Source organism: the organism of the source record quoted next, unplaced genomic scaffold (assembly GCF_019419815.1).
Source record: "Pyrus x bretschneideri cultivar Hongxiangsu unplaced genomic scaffold, Pyrus_bretschneideri_v1 Contig27, whole genome shotgun sequence".
In the NCBI taxonomy this organism is placed as follows: Eukaryota; Viridiplantae; Streptophyta; class Magnoliopsida; order Rosales; family Rosaceae; genus Pyrus; species Pyrus x bretschneideri.
Window position 1 is genome coordinate 64695 of NW_025999579.1, and position 25870 is coordinate 90564.

Genomic DNA, 25870 nt, shown 5'->3' on the forward strand with positions numbered 1-25870 from the left:
CCCCTCACCCTTTCTTCCCCATCTACCTATGTCCCCCCAACCTTCCTTCAATGTCAAAACCAGAACCCCTGCCACCTTCTCTTCCTCCATCTCCACCTCCCTCCCATGGCGCTCTTCCCCCTCCCCTTCCTCCTACACACACATCACCCTCACTAAATTAATCCTTGTAACCAAATTCAAACAAAATACCCCAATTCCACCCAAAGCCTAACCCTAAATTTCTTCCCCTTCTCATCTGTCGTGCTTTCCAACAACAGGACTAGAGGAAGGAGGATGGGATGTGGGTGGGATAATGGCTGACATGGCGGATCTTGTTCTAGACAGGAGCTAGGAAGAAAGGTGAGGGGATAAGGGGTGGGTCATACCCTCTCCTCACACACAGACGCACATACCAGCGTCGTCGCCTCCCATCTCCTCCACGCAAATTCATCATCATAGGTCGCATCCAGACAAAAACAGTGAAGAAATCCTCCCCCTAGTTGATCGAGCGCTGCTACTCTCGCATGACCCTGCACTTCCACACCAACAAGAAAATCCTCGAGGAAGTTACCATCATCCCCTCCAAACGCCTCCACAACAAGATCGCCCAATTCTCCACCCACCTGATGAAGCGGATCTAGAAGGGCCCAATCCGCGACATCTCCCTGAAGCTGCAGAAGAATGAGTGCGAGAAAAGACGGGTGAGGTGGTTGAGTGATAGATGAAGGTGGTTAGCAAAGCCGGAGAAGCAGCGGAGGAGGTCGAAGGCAGAATGGTGTAGTGATTGGCACAAAGAAGACGGAAGCGAGGTGGGATCTGGTTTTGGGTTTGGGGAAGACAGGAGGGGGAAGAAAGGGTGAAGGGGATAAGGGGTGGGTCCCCCATGCAAAAAAAAATTATTAAATGATTTTATTTTTTTAGTTTTTAATATTTAATTCATTTTTTTTATTTTTTTTATTAATTTTTTAATAGAGAGTAGGCCCTGTCTCAAGCCACATCACTATTTAACGAAAGACTTGACAGACAAACTGACGGAAGGTATGAAATTGTAACAAATTCGTATATGAGGTATGACATTAAAATTTTTTAAAGATGGGGTATGAAATTGTGACTGACCCAATAGTTAAGGTAGTTTTATGTAATTTACCCTTAAATTTAAGAGTGGGATTCTCTCTCCTCGTAAGTGCATCTCCAATAAAGACTTTATCCTCTATGAAGCTACAACTACTACAGTTGAAGCTCTAATGATAAATTTCATCCTCAATGAGATGGAAAATAGGGCTAAATCCACCACTTGGGTTAGTAACTTCCTTCCTTGGGTAGCAAAAAATTAGGCTATATCTAGCCTAAAAAAACAATGGATCTCACGAGAAAAGTAGTTACTCATGTGAGCCAAATTTTACCACTCCCTCCTCCCTTGCAAATACAATTATACCTTCTTTTTATTCATTTTTTTAATTCTTTTTCTTTACATATTTTTGTTCTAAAGGTCCTCCATTTTATTTGTATATTTAATGCTTAAAACATAAAACGATATAAGATATTCTACTAAAAGGGCTTACTTTTATTAATTTCCAAATAAAAACACTACATATTGAAATGACATTGGAAATTTGGAGACCTAAACCGAAAACATACCTAAAGTGCAAGGGCATTACAATTTAGTTACGAGATAAAATCTTATCTTGTCTAACTTCAGAGAAACAAATCAACAAATAAGATTGAGATAAGATAACATAATACGACTGTTCATACGTGATGAAATCTAACTTTGTCAGAAGTTGAATTTTTTTAGGTTGAAATGTTCATAAATTTTCTTTGAGATAACATGTCCAAAAATTGAATTAAGAAAAGTTAACAAAAAAAAAATTATTGCGTAATCAAATTACTTCATAAATAAATATATATAACCTCATATAGTGCCCGAAAGTAAATAGCCTCTTATTAGGAGAAATTCTTTTATAAGGCCCCAAAAATTCCTTGGGATCCTAAAATAGGCTATATCCACTATTTTTTTAGCCCCATATAGAGCCCCTCACTCGAGATGCTCTAATCCCCTTCCCTTCCCTCCCCTCTTCTCACGCTTTCCTTTTTGTCTTTATCTCTCTATAAATAAAACAATACAAAATTGTTGACGTAGCTTAACCGTAATCGTTTAAATAGGAGGGGAGGAAAGGGGAGAGAGATTAGGAGGGGAGAAAATCATACTCCAACCACGTATGTTATTGTCTATTGGAGAGATTTTTCAGTATGTTTGAAACACGAGCACATACGTCATATGTTATTATACAAGTAGAGGAACACTTGAAAAATAAAATTCCCTCATTTATATACTAACATGTGGCATACCACCACTTGTCTTGAGCACAATGAAAAATCTCCGGACTATTTGCAAGGGCTTGTAATTCAATAGGTGTTCACCTCCACATTTGAGGTCTTTTTGATACCATCTTCCACAATATTAGTTGTATAAAATAAATTCTCTTTCACTGCTACCTTTCACACTGGTTCTTATGAGCTTGATTTCTATACATAGGAAGCAAGTATATAGAAATTACCCTTGATTTTTACATTACAGTTGTTACAGAAAGTGTTGAGTTTGATCAAAGTAAATTATATCGATTAATTGTGAGATCCATCTAATTTTTAGTTCATAAACCAAAGTAGCAATTCGGCTAAAATTTAAAAACCAATTAATACTCCAACTTTCTGAAAAACAAAAGAAAAACAACAAGGGTCTGGGTGTGTGGTTAGGTGAGGAGACCCTTCTTTACCAACCATCCCACGCTTTGAGCCATCAAAGGCAAGTGCTTAACCTCAACTACCGACTCCTCCAACCTCGTCTACGCTTGCTTCTTGTTGATTGCAGATTGAGAGAAAAACTTTGAGTTGAGCAGATGTCATTGTCTTCTTCCACTTCCATAAGACAAGCGCAACCCCATGTCCATGATGTCGAAGATGTCGATGTCATCACCTGCAAAGGTATGCATTATATGTTTCTTAATTTCTACAACTAAAATCAAAATCAAATACCAAAATACTTACTCATGTGTTATGTCTTGTGAAAATCCAAATCCAAATCCAAACGAAAATGTAAAAGCAGCGGCGGTGGCGTGGGGAGCTGGACATCCTTTGGTGATAGAGCAAGTGAATGTGAGTCCACCTCAGCCCATGGAGATAAGGATCAAAGTTGTCTGCACCTCTCTCTGTCGTAGTGACCTCTCTGCCTGGGAGTCTCAGGTATTTCTTCTTCTTTTTCTTATTCTTCAATTTTTTTGTTGACCTGCTCGCATTTATTTCTGTAATTTTAATTGCAGGCTATCTTTCCTCGGATATTTGGCCATGAAGCAACGGGGTATATTTTTTCTGTATTTTCTATTCCATCTACTTATATATATATATATATATATTGTATGAACATGGAATATGGTGATATTAGGTACTAACCTAATCAATAGCAATATTATTGCAGGATTGTCGAGAGTGTTGGGGAGGGAGTGACTGAATTTACTCAAGGGGACCATGTGCTAACAGTGTTCATTGGGGAATGCGGGAAATGCAGGCAATGCGCATCGGGTAAAACTAACATCTGTCATCTCCTGGGGCTTGAAAGGAGAGGCGTAATGCACTGCGATCAGAGGACACGCTTCTCTATAAATGCCACTGGGGAGCCCGTTTACCATTATTGTGCAGTTTCAAGTTTTAGCGAATATACTGTGGTGCACTCAGGATGTGCTGTCAAAATCAGCTCGTTTGTGCCTCTGGAGAGAGTATGCCTTCTCAGTTGTGGAGTAGCTGCAGGTAGAGTTTAAAGTCTTGCTGATACTGCCATGAGATCGCATGATACATACATACACATGATGTATGTATACATATACAGCTCAGAGGGTTTAAGGTTTGGTAGAGGAATGCAATTTCAGTTTATGATACCCCACAGACACCGCTACATGGACGTCTATGTAGGCTGTATGCGTAATGGTAATGACAATTCTTGGTCAAGGAAAAGCATATCTAACATATGTTATGTATGGATACAAATTTTTAGGCTTGGGTGCAGCTTGGAACATTGCTGATATATCTAATGGATCAAGTGTGGTGATATTCGGTCTTGGGACAGTAGGCCTTTCTGTAAGTACAGGTTTACCTTTATCGTTACAGTAGGCCTTGCAAAAATGACAGCAGCAGCAATGCAGCATATAATTCAAACAATAATGGTTTCATGTGTGATAGGTTTCACAGGGTGCAAAGCTTAGGGGAGCATCTCAAATAATTGGTGTTGACACTAATCCTGAAAAGGGTGAAAATGGTACATTTTGAGAGATATGTGTTTCTTCTATCTGGACTCTGGAGTTATATGTTAGGTAATGATGCTCCTACTGGTACACACAGCTAAAGCTTTTGGAATTACAGAATTTATCAACCCAAATGACAGCAAAGAACCTATTCAACAGGTAATTCTGACTAAACCATATGGTCCAGATGGATCACCCTCCCCCAATTTAAACTTATTATCAAAGAAAATAATAATAATTAAATAGTCAGCGTGACCGATGGTTGGAGCTTGGTGGTAGATTGAATGAGGTGATTGGAATTCTACAGTGAGTAAGGAACGATAATGGATCAACTTGAATATCATTTGTCTTGAAACTAAAATGTGAGCTAACTTTCTTTCAGGTTATTAAGCATCTGACAGGCGGTGGAGCAGATTACTCATTTGAATGTATAGGTGACACTGGGATGGTAACTACTGCATTGCAGGCATGTTGCGATGTAAGTTTCTGATATCTCAGGGTTTGATTTTCTTTTTAAGCATATCTCATATTTAATTTTGTGTGTAAATTGATGAAGTTCTATTCATTCAACTTGGCCTCATTTTTATATGCCGTTTGCTTGAAGGGATGGGGTTTGACAGTTACACTTGGTGTGCCAAAAGTGAAGCCCGAAATAACAGCTCATTATGGAGCATTTCTTACTGGAAGAACATTGAAGGGATCGCTATTTGGAGGATGGAAACCTAAAACTGATCTCCCTTCCTTAGTAGAAATGTACATGAAAAAGGTAATTGAACTAACCAAAATTCCACTGAAGCTTCAAGAAAGATATATCATCTAATATGAAGTGTCCATTTACCTTTCATTATGGTAGAATTCATTCGGTCCTCATGTAGTTAGGTAATCTACAGACCATCTTCGGTCCTAGCATTCTGGTACTTACCAGAAAATGCGACAGGGGGGATGTCTAAGCAATAGAGCTCTTGTCAACACTTTAGCATGTCTTAGTTTGATAAATGTCTAATGTCTCGATGATTCAACGTGATCACGGAAACATTTCCTTTTATATGAGCAAATAGAAATTGAATAACTGTTGAAGTTTCGGAAGCATTTTTAGTATGTCAAAATAATAATATTGAAGCCTTCCAGTTTGGCCTTCTTTTTATGACAAAGATTTTGCTTGAAGAATTTTTGAATTAACAAAAAGTATTCAGAGTCTAATAATTATAAAACGTATGTTTTGTTAATTGGAAAAAGCAGGAAATCCAAGTTGATGAGTACATAACACATAACCTGCCGTTTGAAGATGTGAATAAAGCTTTCAATCTCATGCGAGAAGGCAAGTGTTTGCGTTGTGTCATCCACATGGAAAACTAGTTTTCCCTTGTTTTGTCACCTAGATCCTTTGATAGAACAAGATTTGATTGTTCTATCCTTGTTCTGATCAAGTTTTATCTACTCGTGGAGGATAATTATCTGTGATTAATAATACTTTCCCTTGGAAGTTGGAAGGCTAGCTCAAGTAACTGGCACTCCTTCCTTCCCCCAGCTGTTTAAACTTTATTGTAAACTGTTCCCTGTTGCAATATTAGTGAATTTTAGTTTTAAAGAATCCAATCAATATCCATGTATCCAATTGATGTCGAAGATTATTTACAAACATAAATAGAGAATTTGTATCCACCAACCGTATTACTCGGTAATTACTTGGTTCATGCTCGAGAACTGAATTGGAGATTCTTTCATTTGTTGCGTGGCAATCAAATTGAAGCTTCTCTTGGGGGAAAAGAAATGAATTTGATCTTGTATTTCAAGTTTCTAAAAGAAAAGGCACAAAGTTGAATGATACATACATATGTGAAGCCTGCCTGTGTTGATGGATTGATGTAGGAAAATAGGGGTCGATCAAAGTGGAGAGAATCATAGAAACAAAAGTCGTACAAAATAAGAAATAATAGTGCAAAATTGAGAAAACATTGGTTTTTAGCAAAGGAAAAGGCAACAAGTCATTGTTGCATATTTGCTAGTAGCTTAATTTTGTCTTTTCATGTTTTGTAAGAATTTATTAGTTTTCCTTTGTGTTTCGTTTATTTACTAGATTTACATGTCGTAGTAGTGGAATTAGAGTTTGATGTCTATATAAAGGCTTGGCTTATTGGAGTTGTAATTCAGATTATGTCATATTATTATCAACCAAATTTAGAGTTTTCTATTTTGTGGGTGAATTCTAATTTGTCTGTTGAGTTTCGACGCTTGTCAATCCTTGCATCTTTGTCAATCATTGTATCTCTATTTTTTCAAAAAAAAATCAATCCTTAAATTATAAAAATTTGTCAATTACATCCCTAATATTATATTCGAAGCTACTATATTCAATTATCCGTCAATTTAAGGGCTGGTTTGGTATTGATGTGCTTTGAAAAAAAATTGTTTTTGCTGTGTTGTGAGAATAAGCAACTGTAAAATAAAGCAGTAGAGTGTTTGGTAAACTTTTTTGTAAAAGTGATTTTGAAAACAAAAAAGCAGTATTATAGTGTTTGATAAATTTTTATGTAAAACAGATGTGAAAAAAAAACCTGTTTTTTAAAGCTGGGTTTTGGAGCTTCTTATTTTTGGTTTTTTTTCACCCAAAATTGTGAAAAAATGCTGAAGCTGAATGTTTACCAAACACAAAAACAGCTCCCAGCTTTTTTCAGAATCACCTCAGTACCAAACCAAGCCTAAGTCACGTTACTTGCATGTGATACACATTTGGGGGTAGATTGGTAGTTTTTCATAAATAAATTGTGCACGGAGTTAACTTTGGAGGATAAATTGGTAGTTTTTCATAAAGAAATATTGTAAGTTAACTTTTGAGGCTAAATTAGACATTAATTTGCAATCTATATGAAATGTTAAGGGCTTATAAACGAGAAAATGATGGTATTATACTTGTGTTAAGTGACTTAAGTTGACGAAAAATTAGATAAAATAGCTTTGAATATAATAGTAGGAATGAAATTAGTAATTTTTATGAATTTAGCGACTTATTTTATCCCTAAAAATAATTCAGGAACCTAATTTTCACTGAGCTAATAGTCCATGGACTAAATCGACACTTCACCCTTGTTAAAACATTGAACGAACAAATTAACCTACTATACACCTTGAACGTCAAAATAACTTGGTTTTAGGAATGCTATTGTGAATTTTTAACTGACAAGGGATGAAGGCAACCAAGGTATTGTTCGCATTTGAATGCTTATTAACTTGATTAGCTGAACCACAGCACATACTTTATACACACTTGGTGCTGTAAGTATAAATTGCGATATGTCTGTCGTTTTAAGTAGGTGAGGGGGTGATCTGTGATCAAACCTTTTTTCTCCCAACAAAGTCGTAGGAATATTATTAAGAAAGGCCGGAGGACCATACGCAAACGTTAGGAAACCTACATGCTTATTTATATACACGGACTGGAAACGTAGACATGAAGGAAAGTTAATTAACAATAGAGATGGCTGATCACCAGAGAGTTGGTGTTCATCCTGCTGGAGATGTGGAGGCACCGCCTATGCCTCCGTTGGTGCTACTGCATGGACACAGTTCATCATCATCATCAACTACAGAGAGAGAAAGCGACAGAGAAAACGAAGCTGCTTCTGCTTCTGGTTCAGGCGAAAATCACTCTGCTCCCTTATCTCATCTTCCACCCTAAACTTCTAATTACTCGGATGATAGCTTGAAGATTAGCGACTTAAGGCACAATTTGGACTTGACCTTATATGCTCAATTCGACGTCAAATAACAGCCAATTACCCAAACAAGTGATCGGAATTTACTACGAGAATGGTGGCTGGTTGAGTGTGTGGTATACAAACACGAAGCTTTATCAAGGGACGCTACCAAAGTTTTACCAAGCTCATCAGAACAATACTCTACTCAATGTAGCCTTGACTGGCCACACGCAATATGGAAGCACTTTGATGAATACACTGCAACAGCAACAACAAACCGGAAGCATCCCCTTGGATCTAAAGCTTAACGAACCCGTGGCAATTAAACCCGGGAAATTGAAGCTCAGGAAGGTGACCATCTTGGGGAAATGCTTGTTGGTGGTAGATAGCTTAACTGCTAACAATTTGATTAGCATTAAAGCTAATAATTGTATATTCAGAATGAAACTTTGAATTAATCTTGCAATACATCTGCAATACAGGGGATATGGGAGCTGTTTATTTATTTATTTGTTTTTTATCTGTTGGATTTCTCTCTTCTTTCTTTCTTTCTTTCTTTCTTTCTTTCTTTCCATATGTATTTCCATCAATGCAGTTGTCGTTTTCTCTCGTAGTAAACGCAGCAATTGAGTTGTGACGGAAATAAAAACCACAGCAATTGAGCGCGCACGAGACAAAATCACAAGAAGTGATGCTAAAGGTATAAAATATTTTATATGTAATGGTGTACAGATCTACCTACATAGAGTGTTATGCCTATCGATAAAATGTCATGTCATGTGTCCTACAATAGTTAAAAATATATAACTAGAAGGGTCTACGAGCAGTGTGCACCACATAATCAGAATCAGTTTCAACTTGAACTGACCTGCAGGATCAGTTTCAACTTGAACTAACCAGAACACCTGATGGATTTTGTCACCTGTACGTTCCAGTCATTCTGGGTGCATCTTATGTGATACAGACCCAACCACTTCAATTTATAAAGTGGATTAACAATACCTCTCATTGCCATCCATGGAAGCATGTTTGACTTCTAAATATCAGGACAATATACAAGAACTAATCACCAGTCAAAGCCCGAGGTCTGTGCTCAATCGTAAACAAGGACATACCAGTTTGTGAAATTGCTCTAACAAATGCCATATTTGCCGTTACAGTTGGAGCACACCAGGAATCACCAGTACCAAAAACAACCTTATTCTTCAAAGCCAGTTTTCTAGTGGTTGGAAGGCTCATCATTCGTTCAGAGGGACTATCAGGAACAACCCTGCACCAGTCCTAAAGGTTATTAGCGCATGATAATACCAACAAAAGGGAAATGATCAACCAGATACAGACCCTATAGATAATAAAGGAGCAAATCATCAAACCTATCATACCAACGTCCATACAACTCAGTTTGAACCTCAATGCAGACCAGGGTTGGTTGGTTATAACAAATGTGCAGTGCTCGTTTCCTTCTTTCTATAAATTTTCATTTCCTAAATAAATAAATAACCTCAAAATATGTTTAATGTCCTAGACTGAGGGCACTAGAATCTAGATAGGCTTTACCAACCTCGGAAGCCAATATGTAAGTCTATTTCATCCATCATCCTCCAAATGCAATCTACGAAGTTCCTCGTATGTGCAATGATCTAAATCATACACCCAAGGTTAACTCACCAATTAAGTTGAAGCATTTCGCAGGCCGAAGCCAATTATATAAGGAAAAACAACTTAAAACAGTTTCTGGTTTTTAGTTTTCATTTTGTGTACTTTTCCTTATACATTTCTGCTACATCTCTTCCGGCATCCTTCCTCCACTCTTCCTTATCTCTCTTTCTCCCATGCTTTTCTTCTATCTCCAACACAAAAATGAAAAGTAAAATCTAAAAAAACAAAAAAGAAGTTGTTATTAAATGGACCCTTAGTTTTTTCTATAATGTCAGTGTTGTTCTTCTATCTCCAGCACAAAAATGAAAACTAAAAACTAAAAAAACAAAAAAGAACTTGTTATCAAATGGACCCTTAGTTTTTTCTATAATGTCAGTGTTTATATTCTTTTGAAATTGGGGCAGACACAAAAAAATGTTTAAAGAAGTAACAAAAAACTGGTAGGAAAACTCACGTAAGATACTTTAGCAAATGGCTAGCTCTCAAGTTCTCATTGGGCCCACCACAGATCAATGCTAACTCTTTGAACTCCAAAAGGACACTTTCACAGATTATGCTTCTCTTTCCAGACATTGCGCGACCAAGTTCAACAAGAATTGGATTCTGAATCTCAGACATCACCTGGCAGGATATCAAGAAACCTTAACCTGGATTGGATGTTAATGTAACATAATTCTTGTGAAAGGTGGATAATTTTATTTAGTTCCCAGAACGAAAAAATGGTTGATGAGGCATATAAACAAACTTTATGAATCAGCATGATAGCAAATACCATAAGAAATATTTAAGGAAAAGATATATAAATATAATAAGAAGTTCAATGTACAGAGTAACAGTGGTTAAAATCTTATAGGTTGTTTTAACGGACTGCCAATGATCTACCGAACCAATCCGTTTGTGTTTGTGTTTATTCAGTATCTGCCACACTGTAAGACAATAAACTTGAACAGCCTGCGTTGAAAGGATTTCTCAAGATATTTTAAATCTTAAAAGTAAAACTAACCATTCACAGAAGAATACCACAGAGCCAACAGACACGCTAACCCTAAAACTAACTACTTTTTGAGTTCATAATTCAATCCTTCAATACGGCTATGTCCCGCTGTAACACCAAAAGATTTCCAAGACAATGGGACAGGAAACACAAAACTAGAATGAAGAACTAACCTGTTGAATCACAAACTCGTAGTTACCCTTAAACCGCTGCCTCAATTCACTTTCTGGAGTAGCCAAAAGCTTGTCTGTACCACCATTACTAATACCCGATATAAGAGCAATCAAAGCAGTTGTATCAAAGTTAATAAGTTCACCATCACCCAGAATACACCCCAGTTTCACAGATTCCACATTTTTTGCATCCAATGAGTGAATTCCCATTCTTGAAATCAGAGAAGAGAAAACAGGGAAAATTTGAGTGTGCTTCAAAGGGACAGACGGATCCTGGTAAGTCTCCACAGCCGCCTCTCCCAGGCATGAGTCCTTGACATCAGATTCTGAACTGAAAACAGTGTCCCGTGGATCATTAACCTTTATTTCAAATACACAAGCCTGTTGAAACGTTCTTGCAGCAAGTACATTAGTCCAGTCACCAGGTTCCTCGGATAAATCAAAATCAAAGTCTAAAATAGGAAAATCCAATCGAAACTCAGTTGCCCCAAACTCCTCTTTTAGTCTATCACAAATAACGCTGCTAAGACCGTTTCGGTATGAGAAGAATAGAATAATCGAGGAAGGTTTGAGTGCCACAGCAGAGCGGGCAGCAGCAGTGAGTTGCTGAATACGCAATTTTAAGCCCCTACTCTTATGATGGGAAGGGGATCGGAAGCCAGTCCAAGTAATGTATTTAGGGTTCCTGTCGGAGACAACAATCCAGACAGGGTTCCTATGGAGTGTGCAAACTATATCAACATGGACATGTTTGTGGTTGACACAAGGGTCGGTTTGCTGTGCAATTGGGGCTAAGGTTGAGAAAGGGATTGGCTTGCAAACGCGAGAAACCCCAGTAATGAAAGGCTGCCGGAGAATGTGAACAACTGCCTCAATGTGTCCGATATTGACACTGCCAAAATTACAGTTGAAATTAACAAAAAAGATACCCGTCAAATACAAGACAGACACTCCACAATCACAATCACTCCATTCCATTCCAGTTCACAAGTAATGAAAGGCAAAGGAGATGACAATTATTCGTTTGTTTACTTTTCAGTCGATATATTTCCACGATAAAATCATTAAGCAGCTAAGTGGGTTCAGATTATTTGGAGACTAAATAGAATTAGATGCCATGCCATAAAAAACTCAATAAAAAAAAAACTCAACTCATGCATAAACAAGTAAAGAAATGAAAAGCAAACCAGATGATAATTATTTGTTTGTTTGTTTTTGGAATTTCATTGATTCAGACGATACATTTCGAATTTCATTATAATAGAATGAGATGACGTGAGAATGAATGGGCAAGCAATTCAGTGCAAACCTCTTGATGTTGGTGAGGGGAGTTGAAGAAGTGGAGGAGGAGGCGGCGGAGGAGGAGCGGGAGAGAAAAGTGAGTTCGGAGTGAACCAGTTTGAGAAGAGTGCGTTTGATGTTGGTAGGAGCTGGCAATCCCTCTATCCGCCCTATCACAAATCTGCATCTCTTCCTTGCCAATTCCAATTCCACTGCTGCTTGTTGTGCTGCATATGCATATGCATCTGCGTCTGCTTCTGCTTCTGCTTCTGCCCCTGCTCCATCAATCACTTCCTTTCTTCCGACTTCCATTTTTGCTCGACAAAGTACTCCAACAAGAAGATACTCTATATACATATGAGGCACGAACGGCAGGCCCAACGCCTTTTATATACTGTGGCTCGGCTCACTAAAAGCCCATTTATCTCACTTGGACCAACTCATGCAACACGAAAAGAAGTCCATCGATGTCAATGCTGTCCTGTGGTCGGCTGTGTCTTTCTATTCCAGTTTCCACCCCTTTTGTTTCTCCTCCTCCCTCTCAAATTGTCAATTCTACCATTCCATTCCACAGTGACAGTGTTAACAGTGCATTGCAGCGCCGCAGACGACGGGTCCGGGGCCTTCTCTTCGTCTTCTCCGGTATTCCATCTTCTTCTTCTCGCTACTTTTCCTCAACTATTTGTTTATTTATTTTTATTATTTCTGCTGCTGCTGATATTTCTCTTCTGTTTTATTCTTCATTTTTTCTGCCCAACCAACCCAGCCTAGGGCTTTTGATTTAGCCAGTTGTTGTTATTGCAAATTACTTCGTTCACATCTTTTGGGCTTAACCTGCAATTAATACCCCTTTTGATTAAATATTAAAGGTTACAGATTAAAGATTAAATATCATGCTGGATAGGATAATCTGGTGTAAATTATAACAATCCTCTGAATTTTTTTTTAATTTCTTTCGTGCTAAGCCAAAATATATATTCATTATAATGTCATTTCATCTGCTATAGGTGAAGCAATGGCCGTTGAAGAGGACTCCGTTGAACAAGTACTTGCAGCGCGTCAAGAGAGGCTAAGAGCTCTTAAAGCTGCTCAGGAACTGTTAAACACTCCAGATGAGGATTCCGCTCAAGTTCACGATAACACTAATGAAAACAATGCAATTAGGGACGAAGCGTGAGTAGATCCTATTCATGTTTTGTATGTTAGTATCCCTTACCTATCCTCCATTTTCTCAATAGTCTTATTCAAGTATTGTATTAATTTTAAATTCACAAGTTTGTGGGTTGATAATGTGAACATTATTTGGTAATTTTACCCATTATGTTTGCAATCCCTACTCGCTCTGGATTTATATTTCATACGCATGTGTCATTTGAGATGATACTAAACGGTTTTGTTTGCATTTAATATTTCATGTATCTCTACGGGCATGAGGTATGCATGTGATTATGGGTTTTTTTGGGGATAACATAACTATGGATTATGTGGTTTCATCGTGAGCACAAGATCTTTAGGGTGAGGACAAGAGTAAACCTGAATAATCCCCAAAAGGAGTAGCTGAATGAAGGTTGGGAAGTAGATACCGTCGTACCATACACATATGAGACTTCTGCTTCCATTTTTTTTCATAGTCTATGTCTTCACTTATAGTAGCATTTGAATTCATTTCATGGTTGTATTTGTTTAGCTTAGTGAGATAGTTGATTTATAGTAGAAGGCTTGGTCAGGATGTTTTCCATTGTATCATTACTTATTATGATACATAGGTTTTGTCTGTTCTTCATGGCCTTTAAATTTATAGGACCCAGAAAAAATGGCTGCCTTAACCTTAAACTGTAAGTTTGTGCAGTAATACCAACATGAAATTCCGAAATTATGTTCCTCATGATAAGCAGCTTCAGGGGGGAAAGCTTGTTCCACCGGTGCTGCCAAAGTTTGAAGACCCTGTTGCAGCAGTACCTCCTCTATCAGAGAAGAAAGAGGTGCTTGATTACTTTTGAATTTCGAGGCCCACTCTCTTATTCATTAATCACTAGCATCTGTGTTTTTCAAAGGGATTGTTCCTTATCTTACTTGTGCTAATTCTGGATCAATGTTCAGGACCCATTTGTGAATATTGCTCCTAAAAAACCAAACTGGGAACTTCGCAGGGATGTGCAGAAGAGGCTTGATAAGCTTGAAAAGCAAACCCAAAAGGCAATGCTTAAACTTATGGGTATGTAATTACCATTTTCACCATCACCCTCCATAGAAAATTTAAAAGAATGAACATCATGAAATATTTTCTTAAATTGATTCGTTCGAAGGCGTGCCATAAATTTCAATCACCATTACCATATTGTTGTTTTCAGAAATAAAGCAGTTGATCTCTTCATATTTCTTTTCGTCTTTCCTGATATTGAGCTGTATGTCCGTAACTTGTATTGTTACTTTCCTCGCCATTATTAAAGTCATGCCTCCCCTACTGGGAAATATATCAATCTCACATGGTGTCCCATTGGATATTCAGTTGCATTGTCTAGAGAAGTAAATAGTTTCAGAACCATAACTGGGGCCCCAGTTCGGCCTCTGCATTAAAAAGATCAAGTCTTTTCCTTGATGTGCTTGGCTTACAATGTAAAGAGGCTAACATTGCATTTGGTTAGGAAATTGGTTTGAAGGTTTCAAGGAACTGCATCACTTTACACTTTAATTAATCTATCTCCTGTGACAATGAGAATCAACTGCTTAATAACTGGTTTTCTCTTTCTTTTTGTATTTTTTTGTTTTAGCAGGGGAACAAGAGAAGCAAAAGCAATTGGATGGAGACGGCGGAAATGGTGGAGAAGACTAGAATTGACTTTTCCTGACCCTGGCACCTGAAAAACAAAAAGGGGAAAAGGAAAAAAAATCACATAAGCTCTTCGAGTTAAACATCAGACCTTTCCCGCTCACTTCTAAACATGTTGAATAGAGATTTGTACCTGTTTGCAAGTAGTGACTTGGAAATCAGCTTCTTTTAGCTTTATTATTGATGATAAACTCTGTGTTCTGCATTTGTTGAAACTGAATGTATTCTTGTATTTTTGCCAAACAATGAAAATGGTGTCAATAGACTCGATACAAACATCCACAGCCAACTTGAGCTATCAACACCCTAGACAGAATGGCCTGCTGCAGTTCCAAGTTGGAAATTCCGACCTGTTGGAGCTACAATGTGTGATTTTGTGCTTGATTATCCTTGTTCTTGTTGATGATTATCCTTGTTCTTGTTGATGAAAATATTACAGGAGATAGTCTTGGTTACGGCCACCACCTCTACCTCCATCTAGAGAAGAAATTATAGAGCAGCACCTGCGCAGTAGGTGGATTGAGATGCGGTGGCCATACCCAAGACCCGCTCCGATTCCAAATCCAAAGTGACATCCAAGATCCAACTTCCAACCAACAAAACGAGTCAATGTAAACAGAGTAATTTTAGAATGCTTTTTTATGAAATGAAAGCGATGGGCAAACGTATTTGTACTGGATTAACTTTGATGGGCAAATACCCCATTTTTGGTACTTTGCAAACAAATCATTCATCTCTTTCCCTGAAACAGTCAATTAACAACTTACATACAAGAAAGGGGAGACTTTTACAGAGCTCTATCAAAAGTAAATTACCCACGGGAGAAGGAACAAAAGAAATTTAGAAGGAAAAATGGATGCACAACGATTGAAGAATAATCCACCCAGTTTTGAATGGCCATCCACACTTCTGGATCGGTCACTTTTACTCTGTAATGCAGAAAACTATTCCCATATATTGCTCAAGGTTCTAAAGGGCGCTAAACTCTAGTTCAGCGGCGAGCTGGAGCCTAGCGCCTAGACGACTAGGCGGGATCTAGGCGAACTAGACGGATTTAACTAAATCCATAATATTTCATGTAATTAAGTGTATATTTATACGTAAAATATATATAATTTCTTCATAAACTACAAAATAGAATGACATATATTATGAAGTATTTGAACATAATGAAAACACGGAGAACAAGCATATAATGTGTGCTCATTTAAGTATTCAACAAGTCCCTTACAATTTATTGAAAAAATAAAATAAAATGCAAAATGAAAGTTATCTATTTTCTGCCTAAATGAGACAATGCATAGGCGGGTCTGGGCGGGTGCCTAGGCGGTCTGGGCGGGCACCTCAGTAGGTCTATGGGCCCTTTCTTAATTTTCAAATGCCTTGGCATTAATCGGGACGGTGATCAACCGCCTAGCACCTAGGCGGGGCCTAAGAGGCTCTAGGCTGGGATTTTTAGAACAATGATATTGCTTATATTCTGTCATTCCTGCTGAGCTGGTTGGAGCCCTTATTCATGTGCTCCATGTTCCAAGAGGGGTCTACTGGAGGAAGTTGGAATTCATCCGGTTTCAAGGCCAATGCAAAATCGGGCAATGTTGGTGCTGTCTCCATGATTCTGCAGTTGAAATATCCAAAACCAGACGTTAATTATTCCCGAGGGTTTTTTTTCTATGTATCATCAGCCAAGAACACTGAGATTGCAATTACGGGTGCCAAGAGTGAAAAGGAGATTGCATTTAGGCATAAACAAAATACTATTGGTAATAGTTCTCTCAGGCAGGAACAGGACATACTTCTCGTGTGAGTACAGATCACGGTTTATCCGCACTTTGCTTGAAGCATCTTTTGGAATTTTCTCAGATAGATACTTCATGGTTCCCCAGAGCGGTGGATTTCTGCATAATGTGTGTAAAAAAAGCACTTAACCATTAAAAGAAGAACGATTGACAAGAAGAAGAAAACTGATCAGCTAATGGACATTTCAATCTTGAAACATCCAATGCTACATACGAGACGGTAGATATTCACAACACGCACACAAATTTCAAGAAGGGCCAGTAGAATAATCTCTGCTAATATCTAGAGATTGGACTAGACTCTAGAGTAGATAATTTAGGAGACAGTTTTCTTAGGAAGAGTTCTCGTAGAAACTGAACTCCATCTTAATGGATACTAAAGACAATTTTATGTTCGTTCCTTGTACATGTTTGTGTTTGACGTTCATGGAGATAGGGGGAGAGGATAAAGATATTGCGACTACAGCACATAATTTATTGCCCCTAGAAAAAACAGCAGATAATCCGCTAGATGCCACCCAATGAAATTAGCAAAATGAATACGCAAATCCACCCTCTACCCACCTCGACAAAGGGGGAGCAGCATTAAATGCTTCGCATGCCTTCTTACTTTCTTTGAAATACTCATCTGCTGCTTGCAAAGCAGCTACAGCCATCCCATGAAATTTTTCTGTGTTACCCTCATCAAGGATCAAACCATGATAGTAATATGCAGCAGCCTGGTTAAAATGGGAAGGTTAAAATTGGAAGAACTTTGGTTAGCTGTTCAGAACACAAACTTCAATCGTAATTCGTAATTCAAATCAAATATTCAACATTAGCAGCGTAAGACCCCTCCCTATCAGCTAGATCAACTCTAAAGAATGAACTAAACTATATGATTCTTCATGAATAGTTCAATATACTTTCATTTGGCAGTTACTCATTCAGAAAAGACAATAGCGTATCAGAACCTAGAACATAGGTATCAAAATCTGCATGCACGTAATCTAATGCAAGGGAAGACAAACCAAATGAGCGAGTAATCACCAACGTAGAAAATACAAATGACCAACTTGATATCTTTTTTAGATAAATGCAAGTGTGCTTTCTAGAGGAATCGCTACAAGGCCACTATTTTCCCTCCATAAATAAAACATACATTAACAATCACGCTTTTGGCTTCCTTATTACTCTCATAGACACTATCCTTATAGTGGGAGGTAAACTCATAAGTTTAGAAGGATAGTGGTAAGAGCATAAAAAAGACAGGCAGAAAGTGCAAAATACCTTTGCCTCAACATATTTCCACTTCACAAAGAGCCGATGCTTTTCACCCCAACCATTTAATAATGGAAGGTTCATAATGTTATCTTGAGCCTGCAAATAAATGGCATAAAGAAAGCAATATGCTTCAGGATCACCATGTGATTCAACAAACATATAATGTGTTCGGATGACAAGAGTAATCATGAGAAACATAGTGAACCACAGAATTAACAACTTATATATGACATGTAACTGATATGAAATGTATAGGAACTTCTCACAACTACTCCAAATGGAGAACAGCCAACATTACTCAATGTCGGGAAATGCAAAAGGAAAACCTAAGAATGTAGCAAAAAATTGGTTTATGAATAAAAGGAATACTGAATAGGGATATGATTTTAGACAAACAGCACAAATTGGAGGTTAGATCCTCTTGTTTGGAGTATTCAGAGAGTTCATGTTTTTTTACCCATTCTAAATGTTGGGTATGTGGGTAAGTTCCACATCATGGGCATGCATCATATATGCACATGAAGGCATGATAGCCTTCGTAAAAGAGAATCCAGCACATTACAAAAGACTACTGATAGAAAGAGATGATAACCTAGAACCAAACAAACTCATTAGTAAATATAGAGTAGTGGTATAAATGGGGTAAGCTCACCTAAGGCATCAAACAAAAGAGGGTGTATATTTGTTATCATTTTTGGTTTTTTCACCTTGCCATCGATGGAATCCATCATGTATTCACAACGCGGTTTTAGAATCACTATAATGGTCCGTTAATCTAGAATATCTAAATTCAGACCCTGAACTGATGCTATTCGAGCTGACTACTGCTTCCTCTTTCCAACTCAATTCACAAGGTTCAAATTCAAAATGCATATAAGCCAAAGGAGATGAATTAAAACAGGAACACAATGGAAGCATGGAAAATTTATAACAAATATCCCAGACATTAAATGATATTACTCATTGACAAGATCAAACCAGCAATCATGATAAATTTCTTACCTGTTGCCAATACTTCACCATTTCACATGCAAGCCTTCGCTTCACTGCAAGTGTAGCTTTTGTGCTATCTATTGCCATTCCAAGTTGAATATCAACACCCTACAGGAGACAGGTGGAAAGAATGAAAGAATGAAGTAAAAATTATAAATAAAACAAGGAAATCAAGCGATAAAAAGGGTCAGCAAAACATTATAGTCAGAAGACACAAGGTTCCAACTAAATTGCATTTTCGGGATAAGCTGGACAATAACGAGATGTCAAAAAAGAAAGAAAGAAGATGCATGAAAAACCAAACTTATTGCAGTTGTACCCTTTGTGCCCATTAAGCAGGATAGGTTCACAACTTCAGGCTGACTGCAATACTTATGTTTTATAGTAAAAGATGGCATTTCAGAAGCATAAATGCTGAAATATAAAATGCAACATTTTACCAGATCAGTCCCTTTAAGTAAAGTTACTACCTGTCCTAATGCTTGTAGGCAAAGCGCTCGAAGAACTCCTTCTGCTAAGTCAATTGGCAGATTTCTCCTGCAATCAAGGAATAGTCAAAAGATTATAAATAACAGCGTTAGGAACATGATAACAAGCAGAAAGTTAAAAATCAGTGCAAAATTTAAACTGATACAAACTTGAGCTCATTAGGCAACTGTGGAAGAACATGTCGGACGGCACAATCAAGGTATCCTGCTGCCTTCAGGAAAATATCAATGGAAGCTCGTCTACTCTCTGTAACAACAAGAAAAACAATGGAACCTTCATAGTATGACCAATGAAAAAGAAAGAGCCATGCAAGGCACAACCTAAAGGTAGACTGATGACAACTACTGCATACACTGAATTTGTTAATTTTCTTTAGAAGTCTTACAAAAACAAGATTTCTGATAATATAATATAAACAGGTGAAACAAAGAACTTAGTACGAAGTATCAAACACAAAATCCATTTTTCACTCGTCTTAGTGAATTCCTTAACATATCAGCATGCCGCTATTAAGAGTTTAATGACATAATCTAATGAATTTTCAGTTTTCTTTATCTCCGATTTTCCAATTCCTACTATTTTTCACTGAGTTCCTATGTCAACCATACTAGGCTTCACCCAAAAATTACTGCATCTGATTCTTAAATCCAGGCAACAGTTTTGTACTATAACACAAAGTTCTCTTAGAAACTGAGAAGACTTTATAACCATTAAAGCTATACTCATTCTAGAAAGCATTGACAACGCAACTTTTCTCGTTAACTTAACAAGCCATGGTAGGATAATAATAGAGATGATAAAAAAAAAAAAACATAATTAATCGGCTTTAGCAGTTTTCATGTGGTAATGCCTACCTTCTGTTACTTTTGGCTGATAACCATCAGCAGATGTTCTTGGAAGAAGTAACAAGTTAGCTTGTGATAATGATAGCATTGCCATTAAGTGCAAAATCGACAGCACCTCGTACCATGCATTAGACATAGCTGTTTCCTGAAGAATCATTCATTCACATTAAGCTAGTTTCCCTTTGACAATACCATTGAATCTGAACGCTATTTGAGGAATGACTGAATGAGGAAAGCAAAAACTATGATTTGCACAACAGAGAAATATGAGCTTTAAGAGCGCTCCCACATGCCCACCTCTGCATCATCCTCATGATTTACCCACAAAAATTGAACCTTGTGGTGTAGCTGGCTTCCTTCACATTATAAATAAGAAACGCCTTTAGGATTTACTAAAACTTGAGGATAAAATTAAATAAGAAGGCATGAGATCATGATTTACCATCTTTCATTAATCCCAAAAGGACAGGCAAATAATCCTCGAGAGCCTGCTGAAGATCGGCCAATGTTGAACCACCTGATGATAAGAATTCATTTAGATAAAGAAATATCTGAGTTCAGATATCATTTGGAAAAATTAACAAGCTTGTGTTTATGAGAACCATGTTGAGTAGCAGCTCTTCTCCTCGTTCTGGTAATTGTTGGACCTTCTTGGGCAGCCATTACAACTATGTGAGTCCTTAAAGCAGATAGGCGTTCCACTAAACTTTTGGACAAGTGATCACCAAGTGAATGAGAGAAATCAACAGGTTTAGGGATTCGCAAACCGGGAACATAGACAGAAACTTCCCCAATGTTTGCCGGCCTCCTCCTATTTCCTAGTGTATCTTTCGGTGTTGAGACCAGGCATCCCATATCCTAAGACTCGCTATATCTGCTAACCAAACAAAGTTCATTCAATCAGCATCGGCGGCTGTATATATAGATTATGGACATACGCATACGATTCTCTATGTATATGAATTTGCAAATTAACAGAGGCAGACTCTCTCTCACACATGAAACAGTGGTGAATTCAGAAGAGCATGCATATGAAACAGAAACGAAGATTGTTCAAATACTATAGTCCAAAGAATGGAGATGGGTATCACGAGGAGGAGGAACATAATAAACAGCAAGGAAGGCATAATTAAATGCCAACCACCAAAGTGCACTTGTTCACGAGCAACACCCAAATGGCTTGACTAGAACTCTCTCTCTGTCTTTGGGATTGAGATTGAGATTGAGAAATTAAATTTTATCAATTGTTATTTAAAAACAATTATATCTATTTACAAAGGTAGACCAAGTGTGAAGGAAGGGAACATCAACTAGTAGTATGTAAAGAAATAAATAAGAGTTGGGAAAAATTGATGAAATAAAAAACAAACCTCGTCTGTTAAAGGAAGGGTGAGTGATTGGTCAAGCGTTGTTGTATTTTCTGCAGCAAAAGGAAAAAAGAAAGAGAAGAATCAGAGAGGCTAGAAGAAAAAAAATTAAAAAAATTAGTTAGTTTTTTGTGAAAGGAGGAGAGAATGAATCACATGAAAGGCATGAGGGAGGCATGGCGTTGGACAAGAGTTGAAAGAGAAAGAAGGGGATGATTTCTCGTGCAACCAATTGCAATTGCAATTGCATTTGCATACGTACGCCCGTCCGTTGAAATGATATATGAAATGTGAATGTGAAAGTAAAGCAATTCTACAATTGAACTACAAATACTCTAAAGGAAAGCATTTGGTGCTTGGTAATTGGTATTTGGTATTTGGTATTTGGTATTTGGAGTAACCTAACCCTTTCCGCTCACGAAATAGTGAACTTGAGCCGAGGATTATGCGTAAAGAAAGGGTGTCCAAACAAACAAGTTGAAACAAGCAACAACTGGAGCAAAGCATTGAATTGAATTCTATTAAATTAAAAACCCAGAATTCCAGGCTTCAAGCTTCAAAGCTTGAAGCTTGAAGGGACTCCAAAGTCTCTAAGGCTCCAATCCAAGCAACTGGAAGCAATTGAATAATTGATAGGGTGAGAAGGCGAGAATACTTACCAGTTAACATAAAAGCCAGCGACTTTGGATTGAGTTTGCAAGTTGGTGGACTCTTTCGATCATCAACCCCAATCAGTCAGTCAGTCTCCTCCATTAACGATAATATGAGAAGGAACAAACAAGCTCTTTTACTCTACGACGGACACCCCACAATTACCGCCTTTAGCCTTTAAGAAGCTTTAAGCTTATTTGGTCTCTGCAGTCTGGAGAGAGATAGATCACAGACAGACAGACCTAACAGCCCTTGAAAATTTTTACAAAGAGGAGAAGGGCAGCCTGCCTTTTGTTGATGTAGGAGCAGAGTCGTCCAGGAGTCCAGAGAAGAAAGAGCCAAACAAACAGGTGAGGAGGACAGAGGAGGGTATTGGAAATTTGGAAAATGTAAAATTCCTTATATTTAAAATAAAATAAATAACAATTACAGCTTCCAAAAGCTTTCAGCCTTTTTGAGTTTTAACTTCACTAGGTCGACACATAATTAACAAATGGGGGAAATGGAGGAAATTGGAAAATTGGGATGTAACTTTCAACTTTGTGTGTCCTCTTCCTTACCATATTATTATTATTATTTTATATATCCATCACCATTTAGTGGCTCTCTAGTATCCATCACTATTTAGTGGCTCTCTAGTAGGATTCTCTCCTTTCTTTTTTTTCTCTCCTTCTATTATCTCCTATTTGAATAAATATGATTAAACCACGTCAATATCTTGTACTAATTTTTTATAGAAAAATAAAATAAAAAATGTAAAAGACGTTTCTATAGAAAAAAATATAAAATATAAAAAGAGAGGAAAGAAAGATGAGGAAAGAAAATTCTAATCCCTCTCTCTCCCCCTTTTTCTTTCCTTTTTTTCCATTCTTTCTTTCCTTCCTTGTATACTGGTTTCTCTTTTTTTTTTTTTTTTTCCTCTCTGTCAGTGTTAGTGCTCATCAGACGACGGACATCACTAGTGACTAGTGACCAGTGAGTGATGAGATAAAACGAGTGGTCGGTTCTTCTTTTCCTACGTCAACATTAACTGACAGTTATTCTTGTCAGTTCCGCACACAATTTTCACTTACACAAATTGCATTGCATGTTTACTTTTTCACCCTTCTTTCTATTTCCGGCAACAACTGTTAACTTATCAATTAATCAAAATTATGAATCGAGAATGTTGGTGTTGATATTGTAGTGCACACTTGTCGTTTGCAACTCATCTTTTCTTCTTTTCTCTTCTCAGAACTATAGAAAATATAACAAAACAAAGCCAGTTCCATCTGACTTGAATCGACTTCGTCCCCATTACGACTACATATTTCACAAAATAAATGACTAGTGTCAACCAGATAATGGTTCAAACCACTCCTGGAGGCTTATCCAAAAGTTTTATGGTGGTGCGAGCTGTCGAGTAACGGATACTTTGGGTTTTTTTTAAAGATTTATATCATAAAGAAAGTGCTTATATTATAAAATTAAGTGATAATACGAAGACTAGTCTATTTACTTATAAACACATACAATGTTCATTAATTTTTAGATGTAGAATTCATATTCTAAACATATATTTTATATATATATATTTGTAACCAAATATCTAATTGTTGTAAAGTTCAAGTTTCACATTTTTCTTATGGAATTAACTTGGATCAGCCGGTTCAAATGAACTTTACGCCCATGATTAGAACAACTTATTATAAATGTACATTTCATCAGTACAAAAAATCAATATAAAATACTAATGTAAATGAACTTTATCATATCCTAATAATTCTTATGGTCTTCGATCATGTTTAGTCATTGAACTATATACAAACAGATAATCGAACTTGGTAAAAGTATCGTAAACCGTCTATCTATTTTCAATAGTTAATTGATTAAACATTTTTTAATTGATTTTTTATGAGATCATCTTTACAACAAAGTGAATTATAACGTGAACGGTCTCGAGTATAAGCATGAAGTTATGTAAATTGGATACAAAATATTTTGAAGAGGAGTTCATCCTTAACCTTGAGGAGCCAAGTGTTGATTTTTATAAAATCAGATGGATAGATTCGGCAAAAGCATTATGAATTGTCTATTTATTTGCTACAATTGGTTGACTAAAGAATTGTAGTTTTAATTGATTTTTTGCATAAATAATCTTTTTAGAGTGATTTATATTGACACACCCCGACTAGAGTCGAGGCGTGCTGGTCGTCACGCGAGAGTAATGTGGCCAAGAGTGCAAAAGAAGTAATTAAAAAAATATGAACAAATTAAAACCAAATTAAAACTTATTTAAACTAGAAACAAGTAAGCATGCGGAAGTGGTCAAATGTGACATCCCACATCGTCCAGGGGAGTGATCCTTATATATATATTCTCATCTCTACCTAGCACGAGGCCTTTTGGGAGCTCACTAGCTTTGGGTTCCGTAGGAACTCCGAAGTTAAGCGATAAGGGGGCTAGAGCAATCCCATGATGGGTGACCCACTAGGAAGTTGCTCGTGAGTTCCCAAAAAGAAAACCGTGAGGGTGTGGTCGGGGCCTAAAGCGGACAATATTGTGCTATGGTGGAGTTGGGCCGGGGAAGTGGTCTCGCCTAGGCCGGGATGTGACAATTTGGTATCAGAGCCTAACCCTGGTCGTGGTGTGCCAACGAGGACGTCGGGCCCCTAAGGGGGGTGGATTGTGACATCCTACATCGCCCAGGGGAGTGATCCTTATATGTATATTTTCATCTCTACCTAGCACGAGGCCTTTTGGGAGCTCACTGGCTTCGGGTTCCGTAGGAATTCCGAAGTTAAGCGAGAAGGGGGCTAAAGCAATCCCATGATGGGTGACCAACTGGGAAGTTGCTCGTGAATTCCCAAAAACAAAACCGTGAAGGCATGGTCGAAGCCCAAAGCGGACAATATCGTGCTATGGTGGAGTTGGACCAGAAAATGGTCTCACCCGGGGCGGGATATGACATCAAACCCGAAATACAACCATCCAGAGCATTGGTAACATAAAGGTGCAGACAAACTAATTAAGTACTAAATACACAACAAAAGAGGAAATATCCCTACATTATTTGATGGAGTGTCAAAACCGCCGATTAGTCCTCGTGTGCCACGAAAGAGAGCGAAGGATATCTAGGACCTGAAGGGGCGAAAAACAGAAGGGTGAGTGAGCAAAAACAAAGCTTTAGAAAACACATTTCTCTTTCTGAAAGTAATAACCCCTCATTGTAAAACCCGTATAGTTTACAGAAAATAATACTACATAATACGAAAATGAATGTACAAAGCTGTGAAAACAGAAACATGCCAAGCCATAATATCTTAGCAATAGCAAATGTAAGCTAGGTGTAAAATCAATCTAAACTAGCATGTCAGTCGGAGTCACCTAATGTGGCTTGTACGACTGGACCTATTGCTCATTAGTTTATGCTAGCACATGAGCCGAAGTCACCTAGTATGATTTATACGACAGGCTGGGTGTAAATATGTATGCTCTAGTGTTACGATCACGTGATAGCTAGCGATAAATCGCGGGTCACCTACAAGTCGAAACTGCCTATTGCAGTCTATACGACAGGC

The 25870-nt window shown here is 37.6% G+C and overlaps 4 protein-coding genes and 1 pseudogene across 10 annotated transcripts; 3 read left to right on the top strand and 2 right to left on the bottom strand.

Annotated features, from left to right (window-relative positions):
• The first annotated feature begins 2689 nt into the window (after nucleotides 1-2689).
• LOC125478855 (alcohol dehydrogenase-like 6) lies at nucleotides 2690-5871 on the top strand. Of its 2 annotated transcripts, none has more exons than XM_048587548.1 (10): nucleotides 2690-2961; nucleotides 3080-3219; nucleotides 3297-3334; nucleotides 3452-3780; nucleotides 4025-4107; nucleotides 4210-4285; nucleotides 4369-4430; nucleotides 4654-4749; nucleotides 4876-5037; nucleotides 5511-5871. In XM_048587548.1, exons 1-10 carry the CDS (start codon nucleotides 2877-2879, stop codon nucleotides 5625-5627), a joined length of 1188 nt encoding a protein of 395 aa, XP_048443505.1. In that variant the 5' UTR covers nucleotides 2690-2876; the 3' UTR covers nucleotides 5628-5871. The 2 variants fall into 2 exon arrangements, with proteins under 2 accessions (XP_048443505.1, XP_048443506.1); XM_048587549.1 differs by having other exon boundaries at nucleotides 2692-2961; nucleotides 3083-3219.
• A 1133-nt stretch (nucleotides 5872-7004) lies between these two features.
• LOC125478832 lies at nucleotides 7005-8688 on the top strand (annotated as a pseudogene).
• On the bottom strand, nucleotides 8656-12419 carry LOC125478830. 2 transcript variants are annotated; one of them, XR_007259622.1, is made up of 5 exons: nucleotides 12102-12419; nucleotides 10793-11684; nucleotides 10080-10246; nucleotides 9528-9606; nucleotides 9099-9236 (listed from the first exon to the last, which is right to left on the bottom strand). XR_007259622.1 is itself a non-coding variant. In XM_048587471.1 (4 exons), exons 1-4 carry the CDS (start codon nucleotides 12383-12385, stop codon nucleotides 9029-9031), a joined length of 1551 nt encoding a protein of 516 aa, XP_048443428.1. In that variant the 5' UTR covers nucleotides 12386-12411; the 3' UTR covers nucleotides 8656-9028. The 2 variants fall into 2 exon arrangements, 1 of the variants encoding a protein (XP_048443428.1); XM_048587471.1 differs by lacking the exon at nucleotides 9528-9606 and having other exon boundaries at nucleotides 8656-9236; nucleotides 12102-12411.
• A 106-nt stretch (nucleotides 12420-12525) lies between these two features.
• LOC125478833 (coiled-coil domain-containing protein 12-like) lies at nucleotides 12526-15192 on the top strand. 2 transcript variants are annotated; one of them, XM_048587477.1, is made up of 5 exons: nucleotides 12526-12715; nucleotides 13081-13246; nucleotides 13923-14055; nucleotides 14174-14288; nucleotides 14845-15192. In XM_048587477.1, exons 1-5 carry the CDS (start codon nucleotides 12541-12543, stop codon nucleotides 14904-14906), a joined length of 651 nt encoding a protein of 216 aa, XP_048443434.1. In that variant the 5' UTR covers nucleotides 12526-12540; the 3' UTR covers nucleotides 14907-15192. The 2 variants fall into 2 exon arrangements, with proteins under 2 accessions (XP_048443434.1, XP_048443435.1); XM_048587478.1 differs by having other exon boundaries at nucleotides 14848-15192.
• An 898-nt stretch (nucleotides 15193-16090) lies between these two features.
• Nucleotides 16091-22687, bottom strand: LOC125478831. 4 transcript variants are annotated; one of them, XM_048587475.1, is made up of 13 exons: nucleotides 22319-22687; nucleotides 21663-21712; nucleotides 20895-21169; nucleotides 20735-20809; nucleotides 20590-20648; nucleotides 20302-20437; nucleotides 19597-19693; nucleotides 19429-19495; nucleotides 18968-19066; nucleotides 17972-18061; nucleotides 17267-17421; nucleotides 16700-16801; nucleotides 16091-16521 (listed from the first exon to the last, which is right to left on the bottom strand). In XM_048587475.1, exons 3-13 carry the CDS (start codon nucleotides 21145-21147, stop codon nucleotides 16377-16379), a joined length of 1278 nt encoding a protein of 425 aa, XP_048443432.1. In that variant the 5' UTR covers nucleotides 21148-21169; nucleotides 21663-21712; nucleotides 22319-22687; the 3' UTR covers nucleotides 16091-16376. The 4 variants fall into 4 exon arrangements, with proteins under 4 accessions (XP_048443432.1, XP_048443429.1, XP_048443433.1 ...); XM_048587472.1 differs by having other exon boundaries at nucleotides 20895-21166; nucleotides 22319-22686; XM_048587476.1 differs by lacking the exon at nucleotides 21663-21712.
• Nucleotides 22688-25870: the final 3183 nt, after the last annotated feature.

Excerpts from the sequence above, each read along its gene's own strand:
- LOC125478855 (XM_048587548.1), top strand. The coding sequence starts at position 2,877 with ATGTCATTGTCTTCTTCCACTTCCATAAGACAAGCGCAACCCCATGTC. Across the intron at positions 2,962-3,079 it reads CGATGTCATCACCTGCAAAG|CAGCGGCGGTGGCGTGGGGA; the intron begins GTATGCATTATA and ends AAAATGTAAAAG. Across the intron at positions 4,431-4,653 it reads GCAAAGAACCTATTCAACAG|GTTATTAAGCATCTGACAGG; the intron begins GTAATTCTGACT and ends ACTTTCTTTCAG.
- LOC125478830 (XM_048587471.1), bottom strand. The coding sequence starts at position 12,385 with ATGGAAGTCGGAAGAAAGGAAGTGATTGATGGAGCAGGGGCAGAAGCA. Across the intron at positions 10,247-10,792 it reads ACGAGTTTGTGATTCAACAG|GTGATGTCTGAGATTCAGAA; the intron begins GTTAGTTCTTCA and ends ATATCCTGCCAG. Across the intron at positions 9,237-10,079 it reads CATTTGCTAAAGTATCTTAC|GGTTGTTCCTGATAGTCCCT; the intron begins GTGAGTTTTCCT and ends GGACTGGTGCAG.
- LOC125478833 (XM_048587477.1), top strand. The coding sequence starts at position 12,541 with ATGTCAATGCTGTCCTGTGGTCGGCTGTGTCTTTCTATTCCAGTTTCC. Across the intron at positions 12,716-13,080 it reads CCTTCTCTTCGTCTTCTCCG|GTGAAGCAATGGCCGTTGAA; the intron begins GTATTCCATCTT and ends CATCTGCTATAG. Across the intron at positions 14,056-14,173 it reads CTCTATCAGAGAAGAAAGAG|GACCCATTTGTGAATATTGC; the intron begins GTGCTTGATTAC and ends ATCAATGTTCAG.
- LOC125478831 (XM_048587476.1), bottom strand. The coding sequence starts at position 21,147 with ATGGGATGCCTGGTCTCAACACCGAAAGATACACTAGGAAATAGGAGG. Across the intron at positions 18,062-18,967 it reads TGGTGAAGTATTGGCAACAG|GCTCAAGATAACATTATGAA; the intron begins GTAAGAAATTTA and ends ATTTATTTGCAG. Across the intron at positions 16,522-16,699 it reads GATCTGTACTCACACGAGAA|AATCATGGAGACAGCACCAA; the intron begins GTATGTCCTGTT and ends TTTCAACTGCAG.